Source organism: Furipterus horrens, unplaced genomic scaffold (genome assembly GCF_987537825.1).
Source record: "Furipterus horrens unplaced genomic scaffold, mFurHor1.1.pri manual_scaffold_17, whole genome shotgun sequence".
Classification (NCBI taxonomy): Eukaryota; Metazoa; Chordata; class Mammalia; order Chiroptera; family Furipteridae; genus Furipterus; species Furipterus horrens.
Window position 1 is genome coordinate 83,092,949 of NW_028327187.1, and position 12,855 is coordinate 83,105,803.

The following is a 12,855-nucleotide window of genomic DNA, read 5'->3' on the forward strand; positions in this document are numbered from 1 at the left end:
GGAGATAGACAACAAAACAGACACAGAATTCAAAACACTGGTGATAAAGATGCTCACAGGCTTGACAGATATGCTTGAGTACGGCAAACGCATAAGAGAAGGCTCTGCTAAGTGAAACGATGGAAAATTCACACAAAACCAATGGTGGAGGGAAGAAAACAGGGGTTCAAATCAATGACTTGGAATATAAGGAAGAAAAAAAACAGTCAACCAGTGCAGAATGAGGAAGCAAGAATTGAAAAAAAATGAGGAAAGCTTTCCAAATTTTGTGAAGGAGATGGACATACAGGTCCGGGAAGCACGGAGGCTCCTGGGTGAGCTGGACCCAGAGGGGACCACACCAGGACGCATCATGATTGAGATGCCAAAGGTGAAAGATAAAGACAGAGTCTGGGGGCAGCAAGAGAGAGGTGGAGAGTTTCCTACAGGGGGGTACCTATAGGACTACCAGCTGATTTCTCAGAGGACACTTTGAAGGCAGGAAGGGACTGGCAAGCAGTATTCAATGTGATGAAAAGCAACCTACAACCAAGACTACTCTATCCAGCAAAGCTATCATTTGGAATGCAAGGGCAGATGAAGTGCTTCCCAGACAAGGTGGAGCTAAAGGAGTTCATCATTACCAAGCCATTATCATATGAAATGTCAAAGGGACTTACTTAAGAAAAAAGAAGATCAAAACTATGAACACTAAAATGACAATGAACTCACAACTATCGACAACTGAATCTAAAAAAATCCAACTAAGCAAACCAGAATAGGAACAGAATCATAGGTATGGGGAGGGGATCATTTGGAGGGTTATCAGCTGGAAGGGGTGGGGGAGAAATGGGGAAATGTTGCAGGGACTAAAAAGCATAATCGGTTGGTACAAAATAGACAGGGGGGTGTTAAGAATAACATAGGAAAGGGTGAAGCCAAAGAACTTATATTCATGACCCGTGGACATGAACTAAGGGGGTGGGATTGCTGGAGGGAAGGGGTTACTGGGCAAAGGGGAGCAAAGGGGCAAAATTGGAACTACTGTAACAAGATAATCAATAAAATATACTTTTAAAAAAATCATACACCACAATCAAGTGGGATTCATCCCAGGGATGCAAGGATGGTTTAATATTTGCAAATCAATAAACATAATACACCACATAAACAAAATGAAAGACAAAAATCACATGATCATATCAATAGATGCTGAAAAAGCATTTGATAAAGTACAACACTCATTTATGATAAAAACAAGGGGGGAGGGGGAAAGGGGTGAAGGGGGAAAAGAAGGAGAAGAGTCTAGTGAAGGAACTAGTATAAATGACCCATGGACATGGACAATGGGGTGAGGGGTTGACTGTGGGAGGAGGGGTGGGCTGGGTTCTGGGTAAGCAAAGGGGGAAAAAGTGGGACAACTGTAATAGAAAACAATTAAAAAATGTGGTTATACTGAGTCACAAGTCAAATAAAACAGGCAGAATAAATGTTTGATTCTTTCTCTTTATTTAAGCAGATTTCAGATTAACAAAGGTGTTTACTAGTACCTCCAAATGTGACCTATGAGTTGTTTTGTTTCTATATGAACTCTTGGATTTGAACATATTTCATGTACTTCAATCCATCGCAGACATCCCTGCTGATGCTCAAATTGTCCCATCTTTTGCCAGTGGAAGCTTCTTCAATTTGTCCTGAGTTCTTTTAACATGTATATAGTAGTCTTTGAAAGCTTCCTAGCTAGCTGGAATGACAAGATATTCCAACATCATTTTATATACTTCCTTCTACAGTTCTAAAATCATTCATTTTGCAAAGGAGCCCTGACTGCTTTTAGTGGGTAAAGGTATGTATAGACTCCCATTCAAACAGTAGTACTGCCCATTGCCACTGCACTGACCATTGCTTTTAAGACTTTTTAGTACACAGAGCTAAAAAAATAAATATTTTAATCATAAAAGACATCATTAGTCACGCTGATACTTCTGATTCAAATTTAGGTTACTTAACATATTTTTATACATTGTAATCTATCTTCTTTCTGTGTTATTGGCTGAATAACCCACCCCCTCACCACCAAATACACACAGAAGTCTCAAAATAAGAATACCTGATGAACATAGACACTAAGATCCTCAACAAAATAGTAGCAAAATGAATGCAGCAATGCATCAAAAAGATCATACATAATGATCAAGTGGGATTCATTCTGGAAATGCAAGGTGGTACAACATTCTCCAATCAATAAATGTAATTCAGCACATAAACAAAATGAAGGGTAAAAACCACATGATCATATCAATAGATTCATGAAAAGCATTTGATAAAATCCAGCACTTGTTTATGATGAAAACTCTCAGCAAAGTGGGAATAGAGGGAACATACATAAACATAATAAAGGCCATATATGACAAACCCACTGCCGGCATCATACTCAACGGGCAAAAACTACAAATGTTCCCCTTAAGATCAGGAACAAAACAGTGATGTCCGCTTTCACCTCTCTTATTCAACATAGTACTCAAAGTCCTACACAGTAATCAGACAAGAAAAAGAAATAAAAGGCATCCAAATTGGAAAGGAAGAAGTAAAACCATGGTTATTTGCAGATGACATGATACTGTACATACAGAACCCCAAAGATTCCACCAAGAAACTGCTAGAACTGATAAATGAATTCAGCATAGTAGCAGGATATAAAATTAAAATCCATAATTATTGCATTTTTATATGCCAATAATGAACTAACAGAAAAGGTAATTAAGAAAGCAATCCCATTCACAATTGCTACAAAAAGAATAAAATACCTAGGAATAAACCTAACCAAAGATTCAAAAGACCTGTACTCAGAAAATTATAAGACACTGAAGAAAAAAATTGAAGAAGATATAAATATGTGGAAGCACAAACCATGTTCATGGGTAGGAAAAATTAACATCACCAAAATGTCCATACTACCCAAAGCAGTCCATACATTCAATGCACTTCCTATCAAGATTCCAGTTATGTATTTCATGTAACTAGAACAAATATTTCAAAAATTTATTTGGAACCACAAAAGGCCCCGAACAGCAACAACAATCCCGAGAACTAAGAACAAGTTGGAGAAATCACACTACCTAATATCAAACTGTTCTATAAGGCCATATAAATCAAAATAAGAATCCCAATGCTACTATAAAAATACAATTACTAGAAATAGTTTAAAATTTTGCAGGTTTTTTTTTTTGTTGTTGTTGTTTAGAATATACTCTAACTGGGATATAAAGTTTTAATCACTTAAAAATTCCTTTCTCTGTGGTTATGCTACCAACTTATGAAGAGTAGATCCCTGTGATTATATTTACATAAAGAAACTAGACATCACAGGGATCTGTTTGAGGAGACATCTGCTTGAGTGTGTCAATGTATTAACCACATAAATCCACGGCAAGGAGGCAATATTTCATCTGCTATGAGGGACATTAAGGGAGAAAATTTTTTCCTAGAAGTGAGAAAAGAATATTAAACAAAAGTAACATATGAAAAAGAGACAAAGAAACACTGGTCATAAGGATGCTCAATGAACTTCGGGGAACATTAGTTGAACCTAGAGAGAACTTCAACAGTATAAAAAAGTACATGGAAACTATGAAAAATAAATAGAAATGAATAATACACTAACTGAAATGAAGAGTAATTTACAGGGAATCAACAGTAGAGTAGATGAAGGTGATAATCAAATCAGTGATTTGGAACATAAAGAAGAAAAAACACCCAATCAGAGGGCTGTTTAGGGCCACTGAACTGGAATTATCAAGGATTAATTTTTGAAAAACTGTATGTTTGACACTTTTTAAATGCTCACGTTCATTCCCATTACCGAAAGTCAAAGCCAAAATTCCCTTTAAAAAAAAAATCCAGGGCGATAGATCACAGGCAGGTACTCCCCTTTTACAGACCAGTACCATAAACAATTCCTGCCCCCATGCTCCCAAAACTCTGACATATAAATCCTATATGCTTTTTACTCTACCTCCACCTGTTCGTCCCACCTGTCCCAGAACCCGCCAAATCCTATTAAATTCCACCCCTTCAGCTTCCCACGGTCCCCAGAGATTCCGCGCTCGAACTCCTTGTTCCCACGCTCTGCAGTCTTCCGCAACCTCCTGGGATTCCTTAAAGCCCCGCCCACCTCTTCTCCGCTTCTGGCGTTTTCTTCCGTTCAGGACCGTCCCTTCCCCACCCAGCTATTTGGTTGGCCTGCACCCTCGTCGTACGTCATTTAGCCGCGCCACCCGGAAGCCGTGGTTCATATCAGCCGTTTTTATTGCCGGCGGCTCTAAGGTGAGGGCTGCGTTTGGGTGTCTCTGGGTGGCGGGGTCCAAGAGTTGAAAGGGGAAGAAGGCGGACTCCCCCCTCAAACGTTAGACGGACGTGCCCACTCCCAACGTTGAGAGGGTGCAAATATACCGTGCATGAGGCCACACTGAGTGGTCAACGTGGTCTTCCCCCTCCCCATTTCTAAGCAGCCCATCATGGCGACGCCCCCTAAACGACGGGCGCTGGATGCCACCGGGGAGAAAGTGCTGCGCTACGAGGCCTTCATCTCTGACGTGCTGCAGCGGGACCTGCAGTGAGTGACAGCGCGGGGGGCGGGGCGTTAGGAAAGTTCCACGTGGTGAGCTGGGCGATAGGAGTCAGGGCCTAGCCGATTGGTGAGCAAGGCGTGCGGAGCCTAGGCCTAAGCGCCACTCGAGAGGGAAGGAGGGGCGACAGTTGGGGTGCAGCTAGACCAGGACGTGGCGTCTTAATAGAGGGTTTGTCCGCGCATGCGCAGCCTCTGAGGTTTCCGAATGGTTAATAGTTCGCTTTCCTAGGCCGGAGTTCTCGGGATCTAAACCGGTTTTGGCTATTTAGGCACCCGTTTGAGCACGTAGTGCATTGCCTCGCCTTTCTGCGCCTCAGTTTCCTTATCTGTGAAATGGGGAAGTTGAAGTTGATGGAACCTTCCAACTGGGGTGGTTTTGAGTTTTCGGTTCTTGTAAAGGAGTTAATATATATATACGAGGGTCAAAGAGTATGGAAAATTATTACTATTAATGTGAGTAGGAAGTAGAGTGGTCAGAACTAGGATTATAGAGCATCCTAAAAGGGACGGGGGACTTTTCTAGGGTGAGAAATGGACATTCTGATTGGAGAGAGAGATTGGCAGTAGTATATAACACTAATAAATAATAGTTAACACATATATGGAGCTTACTATTTGACAGGCACTATTCTAAGTACTTTAATAAGTAAACACTTATTTAATCCATCTAATAACTATGAGATAATACTTGTCATCCGTACTTTATAGATGGGGACACCGAATCTAAAGAGTTTATTTACTTAACCAGAGTCACACAGCTAGTAAAAAGGAGAGCCTGAGTTCAAACCGAAGCAGTCTGACCCAGAGTCCAAATCTTAACTTCTGCACTAAAACCTCTCTTTAGGGCACAGTGACTTGAGGGTCTCAGAGGATCATGATATGAGGTATTCCAAGCAGGACAGGGCTTCCCCTTGGTCACCATTTTATTCTTGTCCCATCATGTCCCACCAGAAAGGTACTGGACCATCGTGACAAGGTTTATGAGCAGCTGTCCAAATACCTTCAACTGAGAAATGTCATTGAGCATCTCCAGGTAAAGATGCCAGGGTTGGGTACCTGTGGGGGGGGCAGGGAGGGGCATGGGAGGAGATACCTCAGACTAAAACCTATCACCTGACCTAAAAATTGATTACTAACTCCTACCTCTTTTTCCCTGATACCACAGGAAGCGAAGCACTCGGAATTATATATGCAGGTGGATTTGGGCTGTAACTTCTTCGTTGACACAGTGGTGTGAGTGTCTGCCCAGCCCTCTTAAGTCCACAAGGTTCAGCTTTCCCCTTCCTTTGTTCCACAAATATTTTTTGAGTATTTGCTGTATATCAGGTACTGTGCTAGTTGCTGGAGATGTGACAATGAATAAAACAGGACAAAGTCCCTGTCGTTCCAGAGTTTCAATTTGGGGAAGGCAAGGGAGGGGAGTAAGAAAATCTTAAATATACTGTATGGTATGCTAAACAGGAGTGAGAACTTGCCTCACTTTCTCTAACCATGGTTTCCTTAGCTCAGACACTTCACGGATCTACGTGGCCCTTGGATATGGTTTTTTTCTGGAGTTGACACTGGCAGAAGCTCTCAAGTTTATTGATCGTAAGAGCAATCTCCTCACAGAGTAAGTCTATTCCATGAGGACAGTGTCTAAAAACACCACCATTTGCAGTACCCCTCTCCTTTTACCCATGACTTCCTGGGATACTTAGGGACCCATCTCCCCTCCTCAGGGCTAGGGCTGAGGAAAGTGGGGCTGCAAAGCTCAGCCCCAGGTGTAGCACATATTAAGCACTCAATGGTATTTGTATTGGGTTGGCTAAAAAGTCCGTTTAGTTTTTTCTGTAAAACAAGACACATTTTTTTCATTTTCACCAATAACTTTATTGATTTGGATATTTTTAATATGTTGGCTATCTCCTGCATTGTATAACATTGATTGTTCTCAATTAATGTCTTGATTTGATCACTGTCAACTTCAACCGGTCTACCTGACCATGCAGCATCATCGTCCAGCGAGAAATCTCCGGCACAAAACTTTACAAACCACTTTTGACATGTTTGATCAGTCACAGCACCTTCTCCATACACTGCATGAATCTTTTTTTGCATTTCAGTTGTGTTTTTACCTTTCTTGAAATAATAAAGCATAATATGCTGAAAATGTGTATTTTCTTCCATCTTCAATATTAAAATGGCTACACAAAAATCCACCAATTTTGATAAGTTTTTTAAATGCATGATGATATTTTAAATGCACGCTGATATGACAGCTGTCACAACACAATCTAACAAAATTGTTTAGAATGAAGTAAAAGACAACTAAGAGCGATCTTATGGAAAAAAACAAGTGAACTTTTTGCCAACCCAGTATTTCTCATTCGCACAAACATTGAGTATCTGCTGTATGCCAGACTCTGTGCTTGATGGTGGGGAGGCAGCAGTGAATGAGACAGAGGGCTTCTTGAAGACTTACATTCTAGAAGAACAATACTGTTACACATGACCACAATTTTAACCAGACCCATGGCGTCTCAGCCTACAAACCGCTAATAAAGTTACCTCTGATGTCACCTCCTGCCAACTTTTTTTTTTGCTTGTTCAGTGCTCTCACCACACTGACCTACACAGGCTTCTTTAAACACCCCAGAATGATCCCACTTCAGAGTGATTGCAATGGCTGTTCTCTCTGCCTGTAGTACTCCTTCCCAGGTACCTGCATGGCTCCTTTCTCCTCCGTGTAAGTCTTACTTGAATGTCACTTTCTCAACAATGTCTTCTGTAACCTAACTTTAAAATTGCAACCCCTGGCACTCCTGATTCCCTTCCCTTGTTCTACTTTTTCTTTTTTCCCTAACAGCAGACCCTCCATATCACCCTGCCCAGGCTCTGTAGCTTCATCGAGGCTCTGTGGCTTCAGCTTCACTGGAGAGTGCAGATAGACTCTTAAGAAGCTACACCATCGTCTCTCGAGACGGATGGCTGCCGACGACGACGACTATGACCCAATATTTACTTCTTTCTAATGTTCATTGCCTTCTCCCATTTGGATATAAGGTTTACAAAGGAAGGTGTTTTGTCTATACCTAAGTGACTAGAATAGTACATAGCATGTAGTAGGTGTTTGTGTGTGATGGAAATAGGATGAAGTGGGGATTGAAGCAGATCTCTGTTGGTGGTGATGGGGAGGTAATGTGATAGGAAAGTATGGGCTCTGCTTGCTTTTAAGGTTTCATGCAGGGAAGGGGAATTGGGAGTGTGGATGAGAGGTTTGAAATGTAGCTAGGGAAAGCTTCCCAAAGGAACTGACATTTGAGTCATTTGTTTGAGTGAACAAGACAGGAGGCTGTCTGGGGAAGAGCATTCCTGGCAAGGGATCTGTGTGCTTATGGTGTTAGAGGAACTGCCAGGAGAGGCAAGCGTGGCTCAGGTGGAATGAGTGCATGGAGGCTGAGCAATATAGTTAGATTAACAACACCTCACTGAAGTGGATACCACTGATCTAAAATTCCTTCTGGGTTATATTTGTCTTTATTTCTATATACATTTCTTCCAGAGTTGCCTCCCTTAGGGTTCCAGTACTTCTTTTTTCAAACCTTTCCTGGGTGTCAGTGTTAGTAGACCAAAAAGAGCCTCAGACCTGCTGAGATTTCTAAATCTTAGTGATCAGACCAGTTGCTGAACAGTTTGCTCTCACAAGCCAAAACAATTCTGAACTAGTGGTCATTTAGATCAAGACCATTTCTTATAACAGAGCTCTCCCTGTTATATCACAGGATTCATGAACCTTTCAAATAGATTTTCATTGTATGAGACTTGTCTTTCCCTAAAATAAGGAATTTAAGTTGTCAGTGCCTGCTCCCTTGTCTGGTCTTTTTGATATACTGGCATGTTCTATCAGTGTGATGAGAAATGTTGACTCTCTTATTATTTAATTATAATTAATAAGGCTCCCTGGAAGTTTAATCCTTCTAGAAAAATGATGATTTGAGTCTGTGTAGTCCACTCCCCTTTTAAAATGCTTGGTTACTTATGGCAAACTTTGAACTTTCTTTCAGGTTATTTTATGAAGTCAAAATGGCCTGTTGGTCCTTCCTGTTCTTAGTATATCTCTTTGGGGAGTGGGAGGAGCAGGTCTCTTTGTATATTCTTTCCTGATTACACAGAAGTATGCATTCACACCCATAAACAGACATATATTATAGAAGGAGCAGAATAACCATATGACTATTAGCATTGTCATACATATTAAATCAGTAGCAGTAAGTTAAATATATCCTTTTTGTGTTACAACTAGCATTTGGTGACTATACTTTTCTCCTTTTTTAAAAAAAGACTTTTTATTTATTTTTACAGTGTGGGGAAGGGAGGGAGAAAGAAAGGGAGAGAAACATCAATGTGTGGTTGTCTCTAGTGCACCTCCAAATGGGAACCTGGGCTGCAACTCAGGTATGCGCCCTGACTGGGAATTGAACTGGCAACCCTTTGGTTCACAGGCCAGCGCTCAATCCATTGAGCCACATCAGCCAGGGCTTTTCTCCTTTTTAAGTGTTGAACTCATAGCCTTTCATAGAGTAAGCTTGTACCAGTAAGGAATTTTGTTCTCTTCTTTGATGTTCAGATTGTTTCTGATTAAGGGATCGAGCTGATCAAGGTTGTTCCTCAGCTCTTTGATCACTACCATAGACAGTCTTAAAAACATTCTTCCTTTCTGGCAACAACACCATCCTCTATTTTTTGTCTTTAAACATAAACCAGTCTTTTGAGGACTTCAGATTCCTTTGACTGGAGTAGTCATTCAGTTATTCCTTCAACGTCCATTGGGTGCTTACTATGTGCCATGTACTGTTTTGATTCCTGGGGCTACAACAGGAAACAAAGCAGACCAAATATCTGCCAAATCTTACACAGTTTACATTCTGGTCGGGGAGACAGACAAAAAAAAAAGTAAATGATATAGCATGTCACAGGTTAACAATGCTACAGAGAACAGCACGGAATGCAGATATGAAAAAATTGCAGTTGCAATTTTAAATAGAGTGCTTGATTGGATATGGGGCATGAGAGAAAGTGGAGTCCAGGGTTTTGGCTGAACACTGGACGGATGGAGTTGTCAACTGAGATGGAGAAGATAGAGGGAGCAGATTTGGAGAAGATCAGGAGTTCAATCTAGGATCTGTTAAGTGTGAGGTGCTCGTTAAACCTTGAAATTGAGTTTTTGAAGATGTAGTTAAAAATCCCAAGGCTGGAGTTAGGAGAGAGGTCTGGACTGAAAATATAAATTTGGGAGATATTGATATATAAATAGGCCCTTACTACTTCTTTCTAATTTATCATCCATGTTGTTGCCTTCTACTTTCTTAACAGTATTTAGTTTCCCCAAAACTGACTCTTACATTTACAGATAGCTCAGCACAATCCACATTCCTTATCATGATATCACGATCCTGCATGATCTAGCCCCTCCCTAATTCTTGGACCTTATCTTATACCAATTTTCTTCCATCATTCACTTAATTTCTAATACTCTGGCCTTGACTGCTCCTCAAAAAGTTTGTTCCTGCCTCTTGGCCTTCTTTGTGGAAAAGACCTTCCTACTGTTTAACTCTTCCTCATTCTTCATTCTTCAGAAAAGCCTCCCTTGACCCTTAGTGTCAATGAGGATTCTTTTGGGTGAGACTGGTTTATGTAACTCAACATTCCAGAGTGGTTTCAGGCAACTCTAGCTTCCCACTTGCTTAGGCCTTTCTTGAACCCAGTCTCTTACACTTGACATTTAACTTTTTGGTAAATCCTATTGACTCTACCTTCAAAATATATCTCAAATCCAATGATTTTTCATTACCTCAACTGCTGCTACTGTGGCCTAAGTCTCCATCTCTCACCCGACTCTTGCAGTAGTTCCCTCACTGGACTTCTTGCTTCCATGCCAGATCTTCTTATCCCTAGTCAATTCTCCAAACAGCAGCCAGATGGAGCCTCTAAAACCCTAGTCAGTTTACGTCCCTGCTGTGATCACAGCCTGGCTCCCATCCCACTTATAGTAAAAGCCAAAGCCTTTATCATGACCTTGTAGGTTTTACATGATCAGCCTCCCCCACTTACCTCCCTGACCTCACCTCCTACAATCCACTTTTGTTTAGTTTTCTCCAGCCATACTGGCCTCTCTGCTGTGCCTCAAACATGCCAGGTATACCCCCACCTTAGCACCTTTGCATTTGCTGCCCCTTGGGTCTGGAACACTCATTCTCCATATATCCAGATGATTCACTTCTTCATTTTAAGTCTTTACTCAAATACTTCTCAGTGAAGCCATCCCTAAGCACTCTTAATTAGAATTGCAGCCTCCACTCCTATACTCCTTATCCTCTTATCTAATTTTTTTCATCATACTTAGAACCATCTGAAACACTGTATTTTATATGATCATTTGTCCCTCTCAATGAGAATTTGAGCTTCATGAGGCCAAGATTTTTGTTGTGTTTTCTGCTGTCTCCCCATTACCTAAAACCATCTGGCATAGAGTAGGGGTTCAATAAATGTCTTTGAACTAGTGCAATCCAGATGGTGGGCAGGCATCTCTCTGCATAGGAGCAGGTCAGATGGTATGTCCTACCACCTGCTGTGTGGAAGTCATCCTGGACGTAGATAGTTCTGGAAGTGATGAGGAGGCCTCATCCTCATGATCATGGGGCCCACTTTGCCCTTTCTTGTTTCTTTTCTCCAGGCTCAGCGACAGCCTCACCAAGGACTCAATGAATATCAAGGCCCATATCCACATGTTGCTAGAGGTGAGAGCAGCTCACCACACTCCCAGACTCTGTCTCCAAGTGCATTTATGGTGGTGACCTGAGGAAGGGAGAGAGCCAGAAACTGGAAGCTAGATGGAGCCAGGGTAGCTCTGAGGGAGGGGAGGTCAGAGCAGGCCTGGGGCAAGGCCTGGACCTAGTCTCTGTTCATTCTCTTCTGTTTTCTTTTTCAGGGCCTTAGAGAACTACAAGGCCTGCAGAATATCCCAGAGGAGCCTCACCATTAACTTCTTTCCCCCTCCCCAGATATTAAAGAACCTGAATGCCTGTTTTAGTCACACAGCCCTTCTTTTTTCCCTTAACCCCTGCTGTTTGCTAAGGTGCCCTGTCTCTAAAGCACAAAGTTACTAGGAGGCCCAGAGATCCAGTCTCGGGTGTGTGTGGAACCTTTAAACTGCCCTTGAAGTCCTGCCTCCAGCCTGTTACTTGGCACCATTTGCTACTAGATTTACTGTTCTGCCCTCTCTTCTGTTGTCTTGACAACCTGGGCCCCCACCTGACCCTTCCATTTCTTTTCTTGGACACCACTCTTTTAATTACTATAGAGAATGGGCCAATTCAGGATGGAGGTTTGTTCCCAAGGCACTCAGCCTTTCACTCCTAGCCCTAAGGTTTATCCCTCTCCTACACCCTAATCATTCCTCAGGTACCTTAAATTACACCCATGTCCAGCTTGGCCCAAACTGGCCTCCCTACTGCTTCTGAATAGTTACAGCTTCCACCAATGGGCACAGAGCCACATCCCGCCCTCCTTGGTCTGGCCCGTATAGTCCAGCATCCAATAAATGCAGAGCCAAGTTCAACCCCTTTAAAACTGACTGCAGCTTGACCCTGCCCTCGGCATTTAGTTTCGGCCACTCTGCTCCTTTGAATGCTTGGCAGCTGTCCTGCACTCCTACCTCGGCTCAGTTCTAAATTCGTCTTCTCTAGCCAATCATTATAGAGTTACTCTGCCCGCCTACGCAGAGCCCTGGCCCGACCCCTTTCCTGCTGGCTGCTACGCCCACTTCCAAATAAGTCCTGCTTCCGCTGAGCAGCATGGAGGGCCTCACCGCCCTGTTCGGTTTTGGCAGCTGTCTAGGAGTCCCTCATGCTCCAATCAGCAAAAAGCAGGATCCACCCACCCCAATCCTCCAAGGTTGTCTTCCGTCAATCCCGCACAGGCTAATCAGTGTGAGGCAGGTGCCCCCCCGAACCTTGTATATCGCCCACGGTCTATCAGTCTTTCTTGATCCAATCAGCGTGTAGCACCGGCGGGGCCGAGGACGCCCCCTTGGAACCCGCCATCTGCGTTCCATCAGCTCCCCTCGGGCCAGTCACAGCATAGCTCCGTGAGGCCGGGCCCGCCCCCCCAACGCTGGATGTCGCGGTCAATCTATGGCTCTTGGCCAATCAGTGAGCCGCGGAAAGCTCGGCACCTCCTCCACGGGCCCACGTGAGCGGTGGGGA

General features: G+C 42.7%; 1 protein-coding gene across 4 annotated transcripts; it reads left to right on the forward strand.

Moving 5' to 3' along the window:
* Positions 1–4,233: 4,233 nt before the first annotated feature.
* On the forward strand, positions 4,234–11,772 carry UXT (ubiquitously expressed prefoldin like chaperone). Of its 4 annotated transcripts, none has more exons than XM_090264987.1 (7): positions 4,240–4,305; positions 4,488–4,594; positions 5,561–5,642; positions 5,775–5,842; positions 6,114–6,221; positions 11,325–11,388; positions 11,580–11,673. In XM_090264987.1, exons 2-7 carry the CDS (start codon positions 4,497–4,499, stop codon positions 11,631–11,633), a joined length of 474 nt encoding a protein of 157 aa, XP_090121113.1. In that variant the 5' UTR covers positions 4,240–4,305; positions 4,488–4,496; the 3' UTR covers positions 11,634–11,673. The 4 variants fall into 4 exon arrangements, with proteins under 4 accessions (XP_090121112.1, XP_090121113.1, XP_090121111.1 ...); XM_090264985.1 differs by having other exon boundaries at positions 4,253–4,305; positions 4,491–4,594; XM_090264986.1 differs by lacking the exon at positions 11,325–11,388 and having other exon boundaries at positions 4,234–4,305; positions 11,580–11,772.
* Positions 11,773–12,855: the final 1,083 nt, after the last annotated feature.